Source organism: Oncorhynchus mykiss, chromosome 14, assembly GCF_013265735.2.
Source record: "Oncorhynchus mykiss isolate Arlee chromosome 14, USDA_OmykA_1.1, whole genome shotgun sequence".
NCBI classification, from domain to species: domain Eukaryota; kingdom Metazoa; phylum Chordata; class Actinopteri; order Salmoniformes; family Salmonidae; genus Oncorhynchus; species Oncorhynchus mykiss.
Genome location: NC_048578.1, coordinates 27,441,513 through 27,466,336, shown reverse-complemented (window position 1 = coordinate 27,466,336; position 24,824 = coordinate 27,441,513). Strand labels below are relative to the sequence as shown.

General features: G+C 42.7%; 1 protein-coding gene across 2 annotated transcripts; it reads right to left on the bottom strand.

Annotated features, from left to right (window-relative positions):
• Positions 1 to 22: 22 nt before the first annotated feature.
• LOC110489045 (sodium/potassium/calcium exchanger 3) lies at positions 23 to 13,588 on the bottom strand. 2 transcript variants are annotated; one of them, XM_021561595.2, is made up of 16 exons: positions 13,020 to 13,588; positions 12,633 to 12,746; positions 8,225 to 8,301; positions 7,961 to 8,035; positions 7,470 to 7,554; positions 7,090 to 7,193; positions 6,892 to 6,992; positions 6,739 to 6,792; positions 5,760 to 5,899; positions 5,400 to 5,482; positions 3,200 to 3,485; positions 2,562 to 2,728; positions 2,304 to 2,418; positions 2,001 to 2,113; positions 1,790 to 1,855; positions 23 to 1,653 (listed from the first exon to the last, which is right to left on the bottom strand). In XM_021561595.2, the coding sequence occupies exons 1-16, from the start codon at positions 13,126 to 13,128 to the stop codon at positions 1,543 to 1,545; spliced, it is 1,800 nt and encodes a 599-aa protein (XP_021417270.1). In that variant the 5' UTR covers positions 13,129 to 13,588; the 3' UTR covers positions 23 to 1,542. The 2 variants fall into 2 exon arrangements, with proteins under 2 accessions (XP_021417270.1, XP_021417269.1); XM_021561594.2 differs by having other exon boundaries at positions 5,319 to 5,482; positions 13,020 to 13,587.
• Positions 13,589 to 24,824: the final 11,236 nt, after the last annotated feature.

Here is a 24,824-nt window from a genome sequence, read left to right as displayed (position 1 = left end):
AGGAGGGAGACTGCAAAAGGAATTATTGCACAGACTGTGGTATTTATTGCACTCACTCATTCTCTGAACAGAAACAATGCTCTGAAGTACTTACAGCAATGAAAACAGTGCAATCATCAGTCCAACAGTGAGTGAATAAAACATGCTAAACACAAATGCAACATGCAACAATTTCAAAGATTTCACATGAGGAAACTAGTCAATTTAAATAAATTAGGCCGTGATCTATGGATTTCACATAACCGGAAATAGACATGTATCTGCTGGTCACCGATACCTTTAAAAAAAAAAAAATGTGCCTCACAATGGGATTTAGGATCTCATCACTGTATTTTTATGCATTCAAATTGTCTGTAGCTTGTGTCTGCCCATACCATAACCCCACTGCCACCACAGGGCACTGTTCACAACATTGACATCAGCAAAACACCATACACATGGTCTGCGGTTTTGAGGCCTGACTGATATACTGACAAATTGCCTAAAATGACGGAGACCGCTTGTAGTAGAGAAATGAACATCCAATTCTCTGGGCATTCAACATGCCAATTGCACTCCATCAAAACTAGAGACATCTGTACACTTTAGTGGCCTTCTGTTTAATCAGCTTCTTGATGTGCCACACTTGTCAGGTGGATGGATTATCTTGGCAAAGGATAAAATGCTCACTAACAGGGATAAACAAAATTTGAGAGAAATAAGCTTTTTGTGCACATGGAACATTTCTGGGCTCTTTTATTTCAGCTCGTGAAACATGGAACCAACACTTTACATGTGTTTATATTTTTGTACAGTCTACATACATGAGTCATCCTACAAGCATACAATTATATATGATTAGCAGAGTATGGTTACTGCTGTGGAACTCCTACAAGCAATACAATATTGGGTCTTAAAAGGTCCAATGCATTGTTTTTATCTCAATATCAAATCATTTCTGGGTAACAATTAAGTACCTTACAATGATTTTCATTTAAAACAATGGTCAAAAATAGGTCTGGAACTCTTTGTAATAGGTCTTAAGTAATTTAGCAGGCAGGCCAAAACTCCATCCCCACTGTCTTTTCAAACACCTCTTACACTGAAAGGGCATTATCATACTGTTGGAATGTATTATTCCAAACGCAGTGTGAAAATATATATAAAAACAGGAAAATCAAGTTTGACTGCACTGGGCCTTTTAACACTTTCACTCTAAAGAATATGATTCATCATTGTCATCAAGTAACTGTAAACTGTAGATAGAAATTCAATACATTATAAATTCATTGTGTGAAGTGGATGTTCTCGACTGGTCATCTTCGGATATCACACATTTCTCTAGTTGCTCTGTATAAAACTATGTAAAAGATCCAGTTTGAAACATTATTCAAAGATAAAATGTGAGGTTTCCCATCAATAACAATATCCATAAATGTCTCAAATGCAAATGAACCGTAACTAAATACCCGTACACATACAACTGATAAATAATGTCAACAAGTGAAAACATCACATCAAATAGTATCATAATAATCATACTAAAATGTTTGGGAACCTGGCCTACAGTCGCTGGAAGCCGACCGAGCAGAGTAGGAAGATGACATAGAGCATCATGAGACAGAGACCCAGTCTGCGGTCCAACCACCAACGGTTCAGATGAACACTCAGGACCTGCAGAGAGAGTGATAGAGAGAAATGGAGAAAGAAGTGAGAGGTGGACAGAGAAGATTAGAGCAGCAGAAAAGTACTATATACAGTCAGATATGGTTATGCAAATAACTTTAAAAGATATTACAGTGATACTCACAGTGAGGAACACTGAACCCAACAGCAGAACAACTGAATAGACCAGGCCTTTACTGTTGATATACACCTGCCAACCATAAAAACACAACCTCTTTATGTAGATGCACATCTGGCAACCTCAAAGACACAATACCTAGCTTTTTGGTTGATGAACATTTGTCAACCAGAGCCACACAGAAACAAATCAACACACAAAAAAAATCTGTCCCTACCACTGATCCGTAGTCGACCACCAGAGTGCGCAGGAACCAAGGGAACCCAAGTCCCAGAAGCACATCGAAGATATTACTGCCAATGGAGTTAGAGACAGCCATATCCCCCATACCTACAATACACACACACACCAGTCAAAACAAGGCCTACTGTTAGAGACAGCCATATCCCCCATACCTACAATACACACACCAGTCAAAACAAGGCCTACTACTGTTAGACAGGCATGTCCTTCATACCGTACAAAACAAACAAAAAAGGCTAACGTCACAACACACACAGATTGATTCGAATTTGACTACCTTGTCGTGCGACGATCAGGCTGGCCATACAGTCCGGTACGCTGGTGCCAGCTGCCAGGAAGGTGATGCCCATCACCACCTCAGGGATACCCAGCGTGTAACTGATAATGGTCACCTGGGAGCATAGAGGGCATTTGGTGACAGGGTTATTATAAAGCTGTTACATTCTTATCAACATGATCAAATCCCATTTGTATGTGTAGGAACATGTGTTTGTTTTTATGTGTGAGCTTGTGTATGTGTGATCTGTAGTCATACCATCCAGACCATGAGGTAGGAGAAGACTGCGATCCAGAGTGTGGAGGCCAGGAAGGTCAGGAGGTACCAGCGGCTCCAGCGAGGCAGGACACAGTTGGGTACAGTGCAGCAGAGCAGCAGGCACAGAGGCCATGACACCAGCCAGCGCACACGCTCACAGTGCCCTCCTGAGGATGGAGGGAGCAGCACCTTGGTTTTTCAATCATCAATCACAAAGTGCAAGAGTAGTCACAAAGAGCTTTACAGTAACCTGACCTCAATCTACGAAGAGCTTTACAGTAACCTGACCTCAATCTACGAAGAGCTTTACAGTAACCTGACCTCAATCTACGAAGAGCTTTACAGTAACCTGACCTCAATCTACGAAGAGCTTTACAGTAACCTGACCTCAATCTACGAAGAGCTTTACAGTAACCTGACCTCAATCTACGAAGAGCTTTACAGTAACCTGACCTCAATCTACGAAGAGCTTTACAGTAACCTGACCTCAATCTACGAAGAGCTTTACAGTAACCTGACCTCAATCTACAAAGAGCAAGAAGCAGCAGCAAGAAACCTTGAGAGGAACCAGGCTCAATATCATCAGAATATAGCAACAGGTTCCTTGTTTGTAAATGTGTTTGTAAGGTTACGCTCACCTGGCACTATGAAGGGACTGAAGGAGACCTCCTCTTCTTCCTCTAGCTCCTCCTCTTCGGGCTGTAACCCCTCTGTGTTCCCCTCCGTCCCCCCATCCCTGTCTCCGTCCCCCTCCAGTGGCTGCCTTTCACTGTCTCCCGCTCCACCGTTCTCTATTGCCCATGATGCCCCCCCATCTCCCCTCTCCTCCCCTGCCCCACTGTTCCCTATTTCCCATGTGGCCCCATCTCCCCCCTCCTCCCCACCGTTCTCCTCCTGGCCCCGAGCCCGGCTCAACCTCTGTCTCTGTGAGTGAGAAGGTAAGAGACAAACTTTATACGTTTTACAGTTTTTATTTGTTAAAGTCTGTCACAACTCCAGCAGCACAATGTTGGCTTTCAGCATTCAGCCAGAACAGAATACAAGGGATGAAACAAGCATAGTGGGTCTGTGTTTGTGCTTTGTAATCGTGCATCCAGCAAAAGCAAAGGCATGGGAGAGTTAGGAAATATGCAATGCATGTGTGTAGGGCTGTAGCGGTGATGGTCAAGCAAATAACTGTCAGTCTCACGGTAATTTACAGTTAATTAACATAAATACATTTAGCATCTCCTGGCTTCCACACATAGCCTACAAGCCACTGATGCAGACCATTGGAACATCTCCATTTTAAAAGTCTAATAAATCTATGTATTATAGCCTACACCATAACAATAAATCCATGATTTATTTTAGACAGGTCTAAAGAAACATGATATGAAGAAAATGTAGTCTATTTCATAAGAACAGAATAACATACTCTGAGTTGTCCTTATGTCAGGTCCTGATGTGGCTGTGGCATATGGCTGTGGGCTACACTAGTTCATTTAGCAGACAAGATTTGCCTGGAATTCTGTGTCATTATTTTATAGTATGAAGAATACAATAGAACAAAGCTGAATAAAATAGAAAGGATATTTTATCCAGATGATTTGAGGGAGTGTGCACATGCAGCTATTATGTGTTGAGCGGTTAACAAAGAAATAGGTCCTCCGATATGCTTCATTTAGTCTCTCATTCACAATGAATGTTCCATTAGCGGAAAACACCATTATCAAAAGTGACCACAAATGTGATTATGCATGTAATGCTTTTACTATGAAGGTGCATTTTTATGGTGAAAATGATCTTCCCGAAACTTGAAACTCAGGCCATGCGTACAGTATGTGTGCCAGTTTAGCTTTACACCCTTTGTAAAGTGGATTAATGTGCTTCATTTTAAATACGTTTTTGGCCACTTTAGTAGTGATACAAATCTTATCAAAACATATAGGCCTATGGGCTAGGCTACATGAGGTGTGTGACTATGACTCAAAAAAGGCATTTTTTCTTGCCTTAAGATGGGCATCACAAGTGATAATATATAATTGACAAGTAATAAGCTAATATTGTCACCCATCAGACTATCATTGATTTTATTTTTGTCTTTACATATACGTGTAAAATTAATTTTGATTTAGAATGGACCATTATCATGCACCTGTCTCGTAACAGGGGCAGGGGAAAAATACATGTCATCTCTGCACTTAAATAGCAAATAGAGGACACTTTTCCTGTGATTCATTTTCATGCCAGCAGGTAGGCTATACTTCTGTTGTAAAGAGAACCAATGTGCTTAATATTAGCTAAATATTAGGAAAGTTGAGAAATAAATATATAGTAGACCTAGCCTATAGAAAGCAGATGGGATCCTCCTCTTTTTAATAGAGGCCATCACTCTGTTTTCTCACCTATAAAAATGATGCGCAACATGAGCTCATGAAGTGTTTAATTATATTTTTGATCACATTTGCATTGATGTCAGAGTGATTAGAGGGACAAGAGAGTGCTGAGTACCAGGCAGTTAGCAAGTTTGGTAGGCTACTAATGACCAGCAGAGCTTGGAAAAGCCTAATTACTGTGACTAAACGGTCACATGGAATTTGACTGCCTTCATTACTCGTGACCGCTGGTGTGGCGGTAATACGGACACCGCAACAGCCCTACGTGTGTGTTTTTTGCACTTCTATAATAACTTCTATAATAACCATGCATCTTTCCATGCTAAGGTGTGGAGACATACTGCTGTGTGTGTGGTGTGTGCTCGTGTGTCCTGTGTACCTCATTGATGACCATGCGTCCTGCCATGCGGAGGCGTGTGTAGGGGGGGAAATGTGGGGTGATCAGGAGATGGAGGCTTGCCTCAGAGAAGCTCAGCTGGTGAGGGTGCAGACTCATCAACTCATCCACCATCACTACTGCAGTCTCCTGCCCTGCACACGAATCTGAGAGAGAGATGTTGGAGGAGGAGGAGGTGGAGAAGAGGGAAGAGGAGTAGATAGGGAGGAGGAGAGAGAGAGATGAGGAGAGAGGAGGATAAAGGAGAGAGGGAGGAGGTGAGCAAAAGTAGGTTTTCAACTGAAAGAGCTACTTTATGTCTGTCTATTTTAGAATCATGATCCAATGGGATATGTTCCATTTGATTGAAAACAATTTGAAGCAATGTGGATATAAGTGTGTGTGTACACACACAAACAATCAGTGGTAGAGACACAAACCGACCTCTCTTCAGCAGCACCATGTCTGTGTCACAGTCAACTCCCCCATGCCCCACTGCGGTGGTCCGTCTCAAGGTACTGAAGCAGGGCTGGCCCCCTCGACCACAGTGCCTCTCCACCCAGCCTGACAGGGGTCTGTTGAACCTACACAAAACACACACACAGTATAGCAACCAACATCTGTCCTGGATAGATACCTTGCTTGTGCTTATCTGAAGTAAAATGTTGTGGGGTAAGAAGGGGAACTGAACAAATAGTAAACTATAAGAGGCACAGACAAAGTCAGTAACCTACCCCATGATGATAATGTAGTCAGTAACCTACCCCATGATGATAATGTAGCCAGTAACCTACCCCATGATGATAATGTAGTCAGTAACCTACCCCATGATGATAATGTAGCCAGTAACCTACCCCATGATGATAATGTAGCCAGTAACCTACCCCATTATGATAATGTAGCCAGTAACCTACCCCATGATGATAATGTAGTCAGTAACCTACCCCATGATGATAATGTAGTCAGTAACCTACCCCATGATGATAATGTAGTCAGTAACCTACCCCATGATGATAATGTAGCCAGTAACCTACCCCACGATGATAATGTAGCCAGTAACCTACCCCATGATGATAATGTAGCCAGTAACCTACTCCATTATGATAATAATGTAGCCAGTAACCTACCACATGATGATAATGTAGCCAGTAACCTACCCCATGATGATAATGTAGTCAGTAACCTACCCCATGATGATAATGTAGTCAGTAACCAACCCCACGATGAAAATATAGTCAGTTACTCACTTCATGATAATAATGTAGTCAGTAACTCAGCTCATGGTGATAATGCAGTCAGTAACTCCCTTCATGGTGATAATGTAGCCAGTTACTCACTCCACGATGATAATGTAGCCAGTTACTTCATGGTAATAATATAGTCAGTAACCTACCCTATGATGATAATGTAGTCAGTTACTCACTTCATGATGATAATGTAGACTAGATACATGGAGATCAGTATGATGGTCTCCCACCTACAACAGAGAAAAACTGTTTAAAAGCACAATCTGTATGTATCACTGAGTTATAAATATGTAGAGAACCCAGTCTTGTTAATGGTCCAATGTCCTTACCAAATCACTTTGTCATCATAGATCACCACAATCAGCATCAATATAGACAGGATGTAGTAGAGAGAATCCCGAAGCAGCGGCCACCAGCTCAGCGAGATCGGCTGAGAGAGAGAACACAACATACTGCTGAACAACACTGCCTGTCTAAATCTAAATCCTACCATATTGCTTTCACCTGTCTCAAAAAAGTTGAGTAACCTGTCCGGCAAAGATCCCACAAATGCCGATGATGACGAGGATGTTGAAGACAGCCGATCCCACAATGGTGCCTACCCCCAGGTCACCTTTCGTGATGAAGACACCTGGGAGAACAAGAGGAGGTCAACAGCAGTGCATATTGATCCAATCAGTCCAATCGGTATGCATTTGCAGGCCCCTTCTGGTGACCTGGGCTATGTTCAGAACAAAAAGCGTTGTGGAACTTTGCAGATAGATATCCCATGACTAGAGCTGACGTGATTCTTTATTCTATATACCAGAGAAGTATGTTTGTTCTACATCATAGATTTCTATCTGAACGTTGGCCAACGTTTTGTCCTGCTGAACGCGGCCCAGGATCAAGGATGTAGAATACTGACCAATTAAGGAGGTGAAGAGCTCAGGGGCGGAGCTCCCAGCCGCCATGAATGTTGCCCCGGCAACATCCTCACTGAGTTGAAGATTCTAGAAAAGAGGTTAATGGATAAACAGAGAGCCTTTGTAATTAAAACAAACGTCAAACAGTGAAGAGGCAATCAAAAAGTAATGAGGGAAACAAACTGCAGGTTGGCATTTATTGAGATGACATATACTAGACGCAGCAATGCAGAGTGGTCACGAGCTGGCACAGCCAAAAAGTCATTAAACCTAACCCAACACTTGACCCTAACCTTAAACACACTGCTAACCCTAATGCCTAACCTTAAAATAAGACCAAAAAGCGAATATTTTTACAATATAGCCAATTTTGACTTTGCAGCTGGCCCATCTAGCAGAAATGGTTCAGTTTTGCCTCTAGGGCAAGACTCATGACAATAAATGTCAACTTGCAAAGAAACCAACAGAAGTGGGAAAGTGTTTTTATTGTCACCTCTGATATCTTCTCCAGTGATGGAACAAAATAGACATCACAGACTATAGCCAGGGCATAGAACATGTAGATCGCCTAGAAAACACAGGAGAAGAAACAGCCTGTCTGTGGACTGAGTTGGATGACATAGTGATTGTTGGGGTACTGTTACAGTAGAATGGTGTACAATGACAGCATTGTTAAACAACGCAGTAAGCTACATAGAGATCCTATTAAATGACTATATATGCATTCTAATTCCCAATAACATGGTAGGCCACTCACACAGACTGCATGGAGGAGAACTGCTCCTTTTCTCCTCTGCTCTGGAGAGAAAATATCTGCTGGAAACTCATGGATTGCTGAAAGAGAGGAGAGAGAGATTGAGTGTGTTTTCTGAAGAAGGGTTCCAATTCAAGGGAATAAGACAGTTTGTTGCACTCTAAAACTCTAGCAGTTCTTGAGATTTGAGATCATGTGACCATGTGAGTGTTCCATATCATCCCCTAGCAACAGCCACACAGTTCCTGGTATAAGTGGACTCTTTAGGATATACAGTGCATTCGGTAAGTTCAGACCCCTTACTTTTTCCACATTTTGTGACGTTACAGCCTTATTCTAAAATTGATTAAATTATTTTTTGTCCTCATCAATCTACACACAATACCCCATAATGACAAAGCGAAAACAGGTTTTTGAAATGTTTGCAAATGTATTAAAAATGTCAAACAGAAATACCTTATTTACATAAGTATTCAGACCCCTTGCTATGAGAATCGAAATTGAGCTCAGGTGCATCCTGTTTCCATTGATCATCCTTGAGATGTTTCTACAACTTGGAGTCCACCTGTGGTAAATTCAATTGATTGGACATGATTTGGAAAGGCACACACCTGTCTATGTAAGGTCCCAGAGTTGAAAGTGCATGACAGAGCAAAAACCAAGCCATGAGGTCAAAGGAATAGTCCGTAGAGCTCCGAGACAGGATTGTGTCGAGACACAGATCTGGGGAAGGGTACCAAAACAGCATTGAAGGTCTCCAAGAACACAGTGGCCTCCTTCTATCTTAAATGGAAGAAGTTTGTAACCACCAAGACTCTTCCTAGAGCTGGCCGCCCGGCCAAACTGAGCAAATGGGGGAGAAGATGACCAAGAACCTGATGGTCACTCTGACAGAGCTCCAGAGTTCCTCTTTGTAGATGGGGGAACCTTCCATAAGGACCACCATCTCTGCAGCCCTCCACCAATCAGGCCTTTATGGTAGAGTGGCGAGAAGGAAGCCACTCTTCAGTAAAAGGCACATGACAGCCTGCTCGGAGTTTGCCCCTGAGCTCTTCACCTCCTTAATTGGTGAGTATTCTACAACCTTGATCCTGGGCAGCGTTCAGCAGGACAAAACGTTGGCCAATGCTCAGATAGATTTCCATGATGTAGAACTAAAATACTTCTCTGGTATATAGAATAAGGAATCACGTCAGTAGCCATATCTAGGAAAACCAAAGTTCCAAAGGCTGGGCCCAATATAGTGTATAAGAATTCATACAAAGGGCACCTAAAGACTCTCAGACCATGATAAACAAGATTCTCTGGTCTGATTGAACTCTTTGGCCTGAATGCCAAGTTTCACGTCTGGAGGAAACCTGGCACCATCCCTACGGTGAATCATGGTGGTGGCAGTATCATGCTGTGGGGATGCTTTTCAGCGGCAGGGACTGGGAGTCTAGTCAGGATTGAGGGAAAGATGAACGGGGCAAAGTACAGAGACCCTTGATGAAAACCTGCTACAGAGTGCTCAGGTCCTCAGACTGGGGGGGGAAGGTTCACCTTCCAACAGGACAACGAGCCTAAGCACACAGCCAATACAACGCAAGAGTGGCTTCGGGACAAGTCTGTCAATGTCCTTGAGTGGCCCAGCCAGAGCTTGGACTTGAGTTCAATCAAACATCTCTAGAGAGACCTGAAAATAGCTGTGCAGCGACGCTCCCCATCCAACCTGACAGAGCTTGAGAGGAAAGGCAGAGAAGAATGGGAGAAACTCTCCAAATACAGATGTGCCAAGCTTGTAGCATCATACCCAACAAGCCTCGAGACTGTAATCGCTGCCAAATGTGCTTCAGCAAATTACTGAGTAAAGGGTCTGAATACTTATGTAAATATGATATTTCAGGGGGGGTGACAGTATGGGGGTATTGTGTGTAGATTGAGGGGGTAAAAACCATTTAATACAGGCTGTAACATAACAAAATGTGGAAAAAGTCAAGGGGTCTGAATACTTTCCCAAATGCACTGTAAGCAACCTACCTCAGACCCCTTGGCCTGGACCCTAAACTCATTCACATTGGCCTACGCACATGCTACACACACACTAACTTAAGCACGCACACACACACACCAGACGTGACAAGAAAAGTGGGCGATACTAACAGGGCAGCATTTAAAAAAGCTCAGAATACACTCTGCTAACAGTTCTAGAATTTAGCATTTAGTTGCCTAGCAACACAGACCTCAAAGGCGTATTAATGAGGGTTTAGGCATCAGTCTGAACCCCAGTAAACCCCAGCCAGACTCAGTAAGTATAATTTACGTCATTTGTGATTATGAAATATCAAACTGTCGGGGAGCCAAAACAAACCCAGGCAAAACATAATTCTCAAGCGGCCACTGGGCAAGCCATCCTTTGATCTGTCAGTATCAGACAGCTGGTGTTCTCGTTTGCTTGTAGCCTACAAGCATGTAGGTTACTCTACTGCACAAAAAAATCAAAATCTACAAGTTGAGTCAGCTATGAACGTTACAGCAGTAAAATGACATTTTAATTTACATAGACAAGTTCAACAATATAGGCCGCCTAATGCGGAGCAACCGTAGCAGTGTTATCTGGGCTCCCGAGTAACGCAGCGGTCTAAGGCACTGCATCACTACAGTCCCTGGTTTGAATTCAGGCTGTATCACATCCGGCCGAGTCCCATAAAGCCCAGCGTCGTCCGGATTTGGCCGTCATCATAAATAAAAAATGTGTTCTGAACTGACTTGTCAAGTTAAATAAAAAAATATGCTTGACCCATAGCAACTACAGGGTTGACTAAATGTGCCATCAAAGGGTTGCATAGGATGCCACCTTTTCAACAAGTCAGTTGATCAAATTTCTGCCCAGCTAGTGCTGCCACGGTCAACTGTAAATGCTGTTATTGTGAAGAGAAAACATCTAGGAGCTTTCTAACCTTTATTTACCTAGGCAAGTCAATTAAGAACAAATTCTTATTTACAATGACAGCCTATGGGACTCCCAATCTCAGCCAGACGTGATACAGCCTGGATTCAAACCAGGTACTGTAGTGACACCACTTGCACTGAGATGCAGTGCCTTAGACCACTGCGCCACTCGGGAGCTACAATGGCTCAGCCGAGAAGTGGTTGAATGCCGAGTGCTGAAGCACGTAGCGTGTAAAAATAGTCTGTCCTCGGTTGTAACACTCACTACTGCATTCCAAACTTCCTCTGGAAGCAAAATCAGCAGGATTCCTGTTTGTCAGGAGCTTCATGGAAAGGTTTCCATGGCTGAGCAGCCGCACAGAAGCCTAATTGTCGGCTGGGGTGGTGTAAAGCTCTGGAGCAGTGGAAGTGCTTTCTCTGGAGTGATGAATCACGCTTCACCATCTGGCAGTCCAGCGGACGATTCTGAGTTTGGCGAATGCCAGAAGAATGCTAACTGCCCCAATGCATAGCGCCAACTGTAAAGTTTGGTGGAGGAGGAATAATGGTCTGGTGCTACTTTTTATGGTTCGGGCTAGGCCCCTTAGTTCCAGTGAAGGGAAATCTTAACGTTACAGCATACAATGACATTCTAGACGATTCTATACTTCTAACTTTGTCACAACAGTTTGGGGAAGGCCCTTTCCTGTTTCAGCATGACAATGTCGCTGTGTACAAAGCGAGGTCCATGCAGAAATGGTTTGTAGAGATCGGTGTGAAAGAACTTGACTGGCATGCACAGAGCCCTGACCTCAACCCCATCAAACATTTTTGGAATGAATTGGAACGCCGACTGTGTGCCAGGCCTAATTGCCCAATATCAGTGCCCGACCTCACTAATGCTCTTGTGGTTAAATGGAAGCAAGTCCACGCAGAAATGTTCCAACATCTAGTGGAAAGCCTTCACAGAAGAGTGGAGGCTGTTATAACTACAAAGGTGTCCCCCCTTTGTATTAATACCTGTGATTTTGGAAAGAGATGTTCGACAAGCAGATGTCCACATACTTTTGGTCATGTAGTGTAGCTAGATATTTAGTGTTGATGTGTTGCTGTAGTCGTGGCGGGATCAGAGAGACATTTAGAACATGTGCGATAGAAATTATCACTAGGCCTATGCCTCATAATTTCCTAGAGAAATCTGACCTGCAATTTGTTAATAAAACTGCTGGAGTTATAATTCGTAAAACCTTCATTTGTGTCACTTTGAAGTGATCCAAATGGCAAATTCATCTTTCATCAATACATTTCAAGATATATTAAACCTGAAGAAAAAAAAACATTTTATTTACGACTTACTGAGTCTGGCTTTACCGCCAGAGAGATTGACAGATAGGCTAGAAACACTGGATGAGTGAGTGGGAAGCAGAGGAGTCATGCACAGGTAGAAAGACAAGACACTAATGATCCAAGAGTATAGGAACAAACAAAAACACTTGTGCACCAGCTCTGGGCGTTGTAGGAGTGTAGGAGGTGTGGTTCTCCTCTTCTCTCTCCTGCATTAGTTCTCTCTTAGACCACGGGAAGTCACCAACAACATCACTGGGGCTTGGAGAGTCTGTTAGGATAGAGCAGCATAAATTATTTCCTAAAAGATATTAGCCTATTTAATATTATGTGTTTATAAAAAGCGATCACATTGTTTTTAGGGGAGGCCGGGGTAGGCCGTCATTGTAAATAAGCATTTGTTCTTAATTAACTGTCTTGCCTAGTTAAATAAAACATTTTAAAATAATAAGACTTTAATAATGAAACAGGTGTGATGATTGAATAAACCACTGATATTTTATGTATGAATGAAATAAATAACGCGACTCAGGGGGAAACGCACCTGTTACGTCTAGGAGCTGCATGAGCCAGGTGGCGGTGATCATCCCGACTCCACAGACACCGAGTCGCCAGAAAAGCCGCATGCGCTTAGGTCTCACCGCTGCCTTCATCTCGCCGCTGTTCCCTCAGCTCAGAACATGTCGGTCACCATCGCAGCGTCGGTTCTCCGCTTTATATCAGATGATCAGGTGGAATCTTTTTCATGCACTCTCAGGGAAAGCTAGTTCTTCACGTGCAGCCATGGATTTGTATTGTCAGCATCCCTGCACCCATTCTTTACCACTCTCTGTCTTCAGAAGCGCAGCATCTTCCGCGGGCATCTGTCCGTTCCTCCACGGAACCGAGGAAACAGGCGATGGGCTTTTTGATAAATAATTAGTCTCGCTCACAATAGCTTGTGGTTTTAAGCGTCACATCGTCGCAAGTCTGTACTATTTCCAGAATTTCACACTCCTCCCATCATGTCTCCTTCGCTCCCAGTCTGTTCCAGTATCTTCATGACTCCGTCACGAGGGGTGTTTACCGTGAGCTCTTGGTGCCACCATCAGTGAGCACGACAATTGGGTGGGGCGCACCAACGAGCGAGCTCCAGTCTCAGGGACTAAATATGTATTTATCAACATGAGGCATGTTATGTTACGCCATTATGCCATTAATAATATAATATAAGACACACAACACAGACACAATTCCAATAAATAAATAATTATTTTATGTTTATGAAAATGCATCCACAAATACGAGCACATTTTCGGTTCTAGGTGAAAGTTGAGAATATATAATTAATAGATGTCTGTTTGGGCCAAATCAAGGCTGGTCCAGACCAAATCTGAACCAAACAGGCATCTATGATTGGTTTAGATTTGGTCCTGACCAAAAACAAACGTTCGTGGACGTAGAAATCAAAGCTGGTCCAGACTGCACCAAAAAAAGACCTCCAGTCTGGACATCACAAAAAAAATATGTCCAAAAGGCATCAGTGTCGTTCTGTGCTTATTGTGGTATAGCCTACAGTGTAGCTGGAAATGTCATTTTAGGAATGCCCATCTACGTGGTAGGCCTACGGTTTGTAAAATACAAAAAAAAGACGGCTGTCCTAACGGGACTGAAAAGAGGTCCAAAAGACATTGGCGTCTGTCCGTGCTTAATGGGGTGCAGCCTACCATGTCAGCCTGCAATGGCATTTTAGGATGGCCCATCCATTTGTAAAACAGGCAGTTGTATTGGCTTTATTCATTCTGATTCCTGTGACTAATCAATTTGGCAATTTAAGCTCTGGATATCAGCTACCCAGTCGCGACTCGTCATTCAGGGCATGTGGGGCAAAAAATAAGGCTTGCCTGTTTTGCATGTTATTTTGTCATTAATACATGTCACATATCAGTTTGCAAACAATGTAACAATTATATATATTTTGAGTTAATAACATGGTCTCTTTTTTTGGTTTCTTGAGTAAAGCAGCTCCAAAATTCAGGTGTTTCCGCCTAGCTCAGTGCTTTCTGTGGTGGTGAGGCAAGACAGCAGAAAATACGAAGTGCTGCGGCGTGATTGGCTCAGTGATCTGTCACTCATGGGGACACTACGTCACCAACAAGTCTAACACGGAACCCAAACCGGCTGCGCGCGTGCACCAACATGGATCAATTTATTTTGTCCCTCCACACCAAACGCGATCACGATATCAAAACAAACTCTGAACCAATTATATTAATTTGGGGACAGGTCGAAAAGCATTAAACATTTATGGCAATTTAGATAGTTAGCTTGCACTTGCTAGCTAATTTGTCCTATTTAGCTAGCTTGCTGTTGCTAGCTAATTTGTCCTGGGATATAAACATTGAGTTGTTATTTTACCTGAAATGCACAAGGTCCTCTACTCCGGCAATTAATCCACACATAAAATGGTCAACTAAATAGTTTCAAGTAATCTCTCTTCCTTCCAGACTTTTTCTTCTCTTGACTTTATAATGCGATTGGCAACTTTCATAAATTAGGTGCATTACCACCATTGACCTCGTTCGTCTTTCAGTCACCCATGTGGGTTAAACCAATGAGGAGATGGGAGAGGCAGGACTTGCAGCACGATCTGCGTCAGAAATAGAACTGATATCTATTTTACCCCTTGGCAACGCAGAAGTTCCCCGGCGCACGCGAGCAGTGTGGGTGCAATAATTGAATAACATAGATTTCTAAATGTATTTCGCAACACTCGCGCATGCAACGTGAGTGGTGTGGTCAGACTGTAAGAGTAGAGCTAAAAAATTCAAGCCCCTTGGGTGCTGCCTTAGAGTTACTTTAGAAGTGCCCATCCAAGAAGGCTCAAGGTCATTGGCCACAGATAAAAGGACATAAAATCACGTTATATCTACAGTAGCTTTGATTAGACTGAATATGTGAAAATCAAACTTTCAAAATCTTAGCTAGCCGTTTGCATTTTGTTGCTGTACATTTCAAAAGTGCTGAACACATAGTTATATTGACTACGTCCGTCTTACTGTAGCTCGCTCATTGTCTTCATCGAAATTACGGAATGCCTCATATCCCTTATGCCGTGGTTTGTACATCTCAATTGACAGTAGAAACCACATTTGTTTAAGCAAGTCAGCAATATCAGCTGTGTTTTTAAAAAAGTCAGTAAACGAGGCTGAATTAATTGTTTCGCTGCCAGACAAGGCTCCGCTGATTGCCAGGTGTAGCGGCCATGCTTTACACCTGGCTACCCCTACCCCGATCAACAGTCCTGTACCCCCCACAGCAACTCGCCCAAGCCTTCCCCATTTCTCCTTCACCCAAATACAGATAGCTGATGTTCTGAAATAGCTGCAAATTCTGGACCCCTACAAATCAGCCGGGCTAGACAATCTGGACCCTCTCTTTCTAAAATTATCTGCAGAAATTGTTGCAACCCCTATCACTAGCCTGTTCAACCTCTCTTTCGTATCATCTGAGATTCCCAAAGATTGGAAAGCTGCCGCGGTCATCCCCCTCTTCAAAGGGGGAGACATTCTAGACCCAAACTGCTACAGACCTATATCTATCCTACCCTGCCTTTCTAAGGTCTTCGAAAGCCAAGTTGGTCATGGGTGCACCTCAGCCATGCTCAAGGTCCTAAACGATATCACAACCGCCATTGATAAGAGACATTACTGTGCAGCCGTAATCATCGACCTGGCCAAGGCTTTCCACTCTGTCATTCACCACATTCTTATTGGCAAACTCAACAACCTTGGTTTCTCAAGTGATTGCCTTCTCCTGGTTCACCAACTACTTCTCTGATAGAGTTCAGTGTGTCAAATCGGAGGGCCTGTTGTCCGGACGTCTGGCAGTCTCTATGGGGGTGCCACAGGGTTCAATTCTTGGGCCGACTCTCTTCTCTGTATACATCAATGATGTCGCTCTTGCTGCGGGTGATTCTCTGATCCACCTCTATGCAGACGACACTATTCTGTATACCTCTGACCCTTCTTTGGACACTGTGTTAACTAACCTCCAGACGAGCTTTAATGCCATACAACATACAACACTCCTTCTGTGGCCTCCAACTGCTCTCAAATGCAAGTAAAACTAAATGCATGCTCTTCAACCGATCGCTGCCCGCACCTGCCCGCCGGTCCAGCATCACTACTCTGGACAGTTCTGACTTAGAATATGTGGACAACTACAAGGTGTCTGGTTAGACCGTAAACTCTCCTTCCAGACTCACATTAAGCATCTCCAATCCAAAATTAAATCTAGAATCGGCTTCCTATTTCGCAACAAAGCATCCTTCACTCATGCTGCCAAACAAACCCTCGTAAAACTGACTTTTTCTACTGTATTATTGACTGTATGTTTGTTTATTCCATGTGTAACTAACTCTGATGTTGTATGTGTCGAACTACTTTGCTTTATCTTGGCCAGGTCACAGTTGTAAATGAGAACTAGTTCTCATCTAGCCTACCTGGTTAAATAAAGGTGAAATAAAAAATAAAATAATGGTGTAGCGGTGGTAAGGATTCATTCCATGGTGCTGAAAAGAAAGCACTGCTGTTGGGACAGCTTTATGTAGGCCCTAACAGTTTGTGGGCACCGCTATTCGCCGTTATGGTGCAAGTAATGTATTGTTTAGTGTTGTGTTGTGTAGTGTCTTTGCTGGCATGCATCTAAAAGAATTGGGTGAGTTTTCCCCACCAAGACATTCTAAAATCGCCACTGCATGTAGCCTATAACCTGTTTTTGAGAAATGTAATCTTCTAATATCGTAAGAGCTTCCATTGTCTGCTTATATGCCCCCTTTATTTATTCTACGGTTCTGACTTGGTGTACAGGAAAGACACTGTAAGAACGGCCCATGTTCTGAATTCTGTCGCTGTACATTTCAAAAGTACTGAACAAATAGTTATGACTACGTCCTTCTTAGCTCGCCCATTGTCTTAATCGAAATTACGGATTGCCTCTTATCCACTTGTCATCCCCTTATGCCATAGTTTGTACATCTCAATTGTCAGTAGAAACAACATTTGCAAGTTGTATATACATGTAGTTATTACCATGCATGAGATCTCCACATTGTAGCCTGTACATTTAATATATTCACTGATCAAGTAAGTACTCTACCTTTGCAAATAAAGGTGCAGTTCAGGTATGAATGTCTGACATTCTTTTTCAGTCATATCCAATACCAGGAGTATCAAATTAAAGTCTTTGAATGACGCTGTGTCTGCATGTACAGTGCCTTGCGAAAGTATTCGGCCCCCTTGAACTTTGCGACCTTTTGCCACATTTCAGGCTTCAAACATAAAGATATAAAACTGTATTTTTTTGTGAAGACTCAACAACAAGTGGGACACAATCATGAAGTGTAACGACATTTATTGGATATTTCAAACTGTTTTAACAAATCAAAAACAGAAAAATTGGGCGTGCAAAATTATTCAGCCCCTTTACTTTCAGTGCAGCAAACTCTCTCCAGAAGTTCAGTGAGGATCTCTGAATGATCCAATGTTGACCTAAATGACTAATGATGATAAATACAATCCACCTGTGTGTAATCAAGTCTCCGTATAAATGCACCTACACTTTGATAGTCTCAGAGGTCCGTCAAAAGCGCAGAGAGCATCATGAAGAACAAGGAACACACCAGGCAGGTCCGAGATACTGTTGTGAAGAAGTTTAAAGCCGGATTTGGATACAAAAAGATTTCCCAAGCATTAAACATCCCAAGGAGCACTGTGCAAGCGATAATATTGAAATGGAAGGAGTATCAGACCACTGCAAATCTACCAAGACCTGGCCGTCCCTCTAAACTTTCAGCTCAAACAAGGAGAAGACTGATCAGAGATGCAGCCAAGAGGCCCATGACCACTCTGGATGAACTGCAGAGATCTACAGCTGAGGTGGGAGACTCTGTCCATAGGACAACAATCAGTCGTATATTGCACAAATCTGGCCTTTATGGAAGAGTGGCAAGAAGAAAGCCATTTCTTAAAGATATCCATAAAAAGTGTCGTTTAAAGTTTGCCACAAGCCACCTGGGAGACACACCAAACATGTGGAAGAAGGTGCTCTGGTCAGATGAAACCAAAATTGAATTTTTTGTCAACAATGCAAAACGTTATGTTTGGCGTAAAAGCAACACAGCTCATCACCCTGAACACACCATGCCCACTGTCAAACATGGTGGTGGCAGGATCATGGTTTGGGCCTGCTTTTCTTCAGCAGGGACAGGGAAGATGGTTAAAATTGATGGGAAGATGGATGGAGCCAAATACAGGACCATTCTGGAAGAAAACCTGATGGAGTCTGCAAAAGACCTGAGACTGGGACAGAGATTTGTCTTCCAACAAGACAATGATCCAAAACATAAAGCAAAATCTAAAATGGAATGGTTCAAAAATAAACATATCCAGGTGTTAGAATGGCCAAGTCAATGTCCAGACCTGAATCCAATCGAGAATCTGTGGAAAGAACTGAAAACTGCTGTTCACAAATGCTCTCCATCCAACCTCACTGAGCTCGAGCTGTTTTGCAAGGAGGAATGGGAAAAAATGTCAGTCTCTCGATGTGCAAAACTGATAGAGACATACCCCAGGCGACTTACAGCTGTAATCGCAGCAAAAGGTGGCGCTACAAAGTATTAACTTAAGGGGGCTGAATAATTTTGCACGCCCAATTTTTCAGTTTTTGATTTGTTAAAAAAGTTTGAAATATCCAATAAATGTCATTCCACTTCATGATTGTGTCCCACTTGTTGTTGATTCTTCACAAAAAAATACAGTTTTATATCTTTATGTTTGAAGCCTGAAATGTGGCAAAAGGTCGCAAAGTTCAAGGGGGCCGAATACTTTCGCAACGCACTGTATGTATTACAATTATACACTTCAACAGTGTTTACCAATCCTGGTACATCAATGGGTACACATTGTAACTATGCAATAGACTAGAAACATGATTTAATTAGTTAAAGGCTTATGTTTAATTCACATATACAGAAATATAATTTTAAAAAACAGTACACTACACTTCATATGCATCATGTAAATACTCTAAAACCGTAAATACTCTAAAACCGATCTGATAAACACAGGATAGGTGTCATCAAATTAGTCTTAATTTCAACCAGTAGAGAAAGTGAAACGCTTTATTGAAAGAAGTTTATTATCCAAGTGTTATAAATACATAATACTTGCATTATAAATATTATAATTGTAATATTATATTCATAGATACAAGTATAATCTGCACTTAAATGCACATCTGGTGTGCATTATAAAAACAGAGGAAGAAAGAGGTGGCGAGAAAGGTATAAAAGGGAAAGCAGGTTAGACCGTATATGATTAATGAATCAAAGTGTTACCCTAATATTCTCTGTTCATCACAATTACATAATAGTGTCTCTAGCTTAGTCTCCTAACCAGCCTTAGGCCCCCAGTCGGCCCGAAGGTTATCTTAAGAGCGGGTGAGGTAGCGATGACGGGACTGGGGGTTGGCATCTCACATCAAAACATACCTGCAGACGAGAGACAGATGGAGAAAGAGAGAGCATGTTTAAGCCTTGTGTTTTTTCTTTATTCTAACACTGTCAGTCATCATAATCATCAGGAGGTGAAATGCATAACTGGCCTTCGATCATTAACTCTGGGACTACTACCCAGATGTAGCCTGTTCACATCTGATATAACCTAGAGGATTCAGGGAGAAGGGGAGATAGGGATAAAGTGAAGTACTTTATGCTGAAAAACACGCACAGACACACAAGGACAAATAATATAGCGTAGTTATAGAAATAATGAAGTGTCTTACTATTCTCCATGGTTGGCCCTCATGCCTATTTGAAGTTGGAAGGAGCCACAGTTATACACCTGAGCCTGCTTACTGCACAACACAATCCATCAATCAGATTGATACGCGAGTGTGTAGGTGTGGGTTATAGGGTGTCTAACTGTTAAAATAGCCTGTTTTGTTTTTGTATAGACATCACACCTTTACCTAAACAGCATCCTCAACTGAGAAGTAGAAATCAAATGGAGAGAAACTGGGAATTGAATAACTGCAGTTGACATAGCTAAGTAAATTGAAGAATACTCTTATTGCAATGTGGATGGCTCTTAAAATAGCCTTTGGTTGTGCATAGTGTAGTCTATGGTTTTGCCAGGAGACAGCACCCTCTTTGAAGAAGTAGGAGGTGAAGATCTCCCGCACACGGATTGCCTCTCTTGCTGCGTTGTTGGACCCCATCCTTGAAACATCGTGCAGAGCAGCAGACTTCTCCTCTGGCACACAACGGCGAGCTGCAGATCCCCTCCTGGTCCTTGTGTCTATCCTCATGAAGTTGTGCAGGACACAGGTAGCCTTCACATGTCTGAATTCCCCCAGGAGGCAGTCCGAGATGGTCATGGTCACCCAACCTTGCAGTGCCCTACACGGTAACTGTAGGCAATCGTTTTGAAGCAATCTCCAGTTACAAGGTATCTGTAGGAATATGAACGATAATGTCATTAGTAATCATTATCACTTATAACATCATGATAACATTGGATAGATGCAGGTGCACACACATGTGCATGTGTAGCTTGTGACAATAGCAGGATAATATCAAGGATGGCATCACAAATGAATAAATAAATACCACTTGAAGCTTGATGATGAGTTGATCAGCTGTGTAGTGCTAAGGCAAGAACGTGCACCCCTTTGAGTTCCCAGGACCAGGACTGAGAACCACCATGCTTCATTGGGACCTCTTCATCTGCAGACAGGCATTAACAGCTCTCTGTATCAGAGAACGGAAAACCTCGCAAGAAACAGATTTCATTACACTCAAATTAGACAGGCACTGAATATTATGTTACTATTATCTCCGTCCTCACTTCTGGGGACTGGAACTACACAAAAGTACCTGCCCTATCCAAAATAGTCTACTCCCTCACTTTGACAGTTGGGGCTGCTATCCTTTCACCCACCTCCATGGCTTTTAGCTAGCTACCTACAAATGCATTTGGAGTTTGTTTTTTACAGTGATAAATACATTGATAGCTAGATAATATGAAGTTAGCTAGCTAAGTGAATTAAACATCACCATCTGCCTATGTAAAGTTGACTAGATAGCTAGCTAGCTACGTTAGCAGCTCATTTGAGTTAGCCTGCACTATAGCTAGTTAGCTAATAATACATCTGTTCTTTTACATTTTCAAAATGTATATACTTACTTGAATAGGTTCTCCCCAGCCATGTGGACGATTGGAAACAGGGCAGAAAAGTTTGTCACCAGTGTTTTAGAGCATATTACTATTTACCTGTGAATAAATTCATGAAATGGAGAATGGATTAAACTATTGACCCATATAATAACCAGACCTTCAGACAAACTTGCTGCGCTGAATTCTTGATGCACAATCGAAAAGTGCTGCCACATGCTGCCAGAAGAGAGCCACTGGACGGCCTAAGCAGCACATGGCAATTTACCGCATGCTAGTGTACACAAGCTGTCCTGCCTAATGAGCAGGCTGACCCTGGCGCCTGGCACCTACTACCATACCCTGTTCAAAGGCACTTACATATTTTGTCTTGCCCATTCACCCTCTGAATGGCACATATACACAATCCATGTCTCGATTGTCTCAAGCATTAAAAATCCTAATTTAACCTGTCTCCTCCCCTTCATCTACACTGATTGACAAGTGAAGTCAATAAGGGATCATAGCTTTCTCCTGGATTCACCTGGTCAGTCTATGTCATGGAAAGAGCAGGTGTTCTTAATGTTTGTACACTCAGTGTATATCTGGGGAAGGGTATAAAACCATTTCTAGAGTGTTGAATGTTTCCAAGAGCACAGTGGTCTCCATCATTGGGAAATTGAATTTTTTTTAACTACCCAGACTCTGCCTAGAGCTGGCCGTCTGACCAAACTGAGCAACCAGGCAAGAAGGACCTTGGCCAGGGAAGTAACCAAGAACCCAAGGACCACTCTGACAGAACTACAATGTTCCTTGGCTGAGATGGGAGTACCTGCCAGAAGGACAACAGTCTCTACAGCCATTCACCAATCTGGGCATTTTGAGAGAGTGGCCAGACGGAAGCCACTCCTAAGAAAAAGGCACGTGACGGCATACCTGGAGTTTGCAAAAAGGCACGTGAAAGACTGAGATCATAAGGCAAAAGATTATGTGGTCTGATGAGACAAAAATGTAACTCTTAGGGCCTCCCGGGTGGCGCAGTGGTCTAGGGCACTGCATCGCAGCGCTAGCTGTGCCACCCACCAGAGACTCTGGGTTTGCACCCAGGCTCTGTCGCAGCCGGCCGCGACCAGGAGGTCCGTGGGGCGACGCACAATTGGCCTAGCGTCGTCGGGGTTAGGGAGGGTTTGGCCAGTAGGGATATCCTTGTCTCATCGTGCACCAGCGACTCCTGTGGAGGGCCGGGCGCAGTGCACGCTAACCAAGGTCGCCAGGTGCACGGTGTTTCCTCTGACCCAATTGTGTGGCTGGCTTCCGGGTTGGATGCGCACTGTGTTAAGAAGCAGTGCGGCTTGGTTGGGTTGTGTTTCGGAGGACGCATGACTTTCGACCTTCGTCTCTCCAGAGCCCGTACGGGAGTTGTAGCGATGAGACAAGATAGTAATTACTAACAATTGGATACCATGATGAAGGAGGTAAAACATATATTTTTTAAATTAAATAAAAATGTAACTCTTTGGCCTATGTCTGGAGAAATGCAGGCACAACACCCGTCTAACACCATCCATACCGTGAAGCATGGTAGTGGCAGCATCATGCTATGGGGATGCTATTCAGGGACTGGGAGACTGGTAATGATAGAGGGAACAATGAATGGAGCCAAATACAGGAAAATTATTGATTAGAAACGGCTTCAGAGAACCAACAACCTTAGACTGAGGCGAAGATTTACATTCCAACAAGACAATGACCCCAAGCAATAAATGTGAAAGTTCTTGAGGGGCCAAGCCAAAGTCTATTTAAAATCTGTGGAAAGACTTGAAGGTTGCTGTTCCCTGCCACTTCCCATCTAATTTAACAGAGCTTGAGAAAATCTGCAAGGAGGAATGGGAGAAAATCCCCAAATCCAGATGTGCAAAATGGATACAGCTGACTGTAATCGCCACCAAATGTGCTTCTACAAAGTATTGACTCAGGTGTGTGAATGCTTACATGTACATTAGATATTTCTGTATTCAATTTTCAAAAAACATGTTGTTTTCACTTTGTCATTATGGTGTATTGTGTGTAGATGCGTGAGAAAAATATATACTCAACAAAAATATAAACGCAACATGTAAAGTGTTGGTCCCATGTTTCATGAGCTGAAATAAAGATCCCAGAAATGTGTTGACAAATTTGTTTACATTCCTGTTAGTGAGCATTTCTCATTTGCCAAGATAATCCATCCACCTGACAGGTGTGGCATATCAAGAAACTGATTAAACAGCATGATCATTACACAGGTGCACCTTGTGCCGGGGACAATAAAAGGCCACTCTAAAATGTGCAGTTTTGTCACACAACAAACACAATGCCACAGATGTCTCAAGTTTATAGCGAGCATGCAATTGGCATGATGACTGCAGGAATGTCCACCAGTGCTGTTTCCAGAGAATGTAATGTTAATTTCTATACCATAAGCTGCCTCCAATGTCGTTTTAGAGAATTTGGCAGTATGTCCATCCGTCTTCACAACCGCAGACCATGTGTAACCATGCCAGCCCAGGTCTTCCACTTCTTCACCTGCAGGATCGTCAGACTAGCCACCCCGACAGCTGATGAAACTGAGGAGTATTTATGTCTGTAATAAAGCCCTTTTTGGGGAAAGACTCATTCTGATTGGCTGAGCCTGGCTCCACAGTGGGTGGGCCATGCTCTGATGTGGGCCCACCGATAGCTGCGCCGCTGCCCAGTCATGTGAAATCCATAGATTAGGCCCTACTTAATTTATTTCAATTGATTGATTACCTTATATGAACTGTAAGTCAGTAGAAATAGTTGAAATTGTTGCATGTTGCTTTTATATTTTAGTTACGTATATACGAACTCTGTAATGGTCTTAAAATCCCCAATGGCCTCATGGAAACATCCCTGAGCAGTTTCCTTCCTGTCCTTCAGCTCAGTTCAGAAGGATGACAATATCTTTGAAGTGTCTGGGTGGTTTAATACATCATCCACTGCATAATTATTCACCTAACCATGCTTAAAGAGATATTCAATGTCTGATTTGTTATTGTTACCCATCTAGCAATTACTGCCCTTTTTTACAAGGCTTTTCTCTGGTAGTTTAATCTGTGCTTGAAATGCAATACTTAACTGAGGGACCTTACACA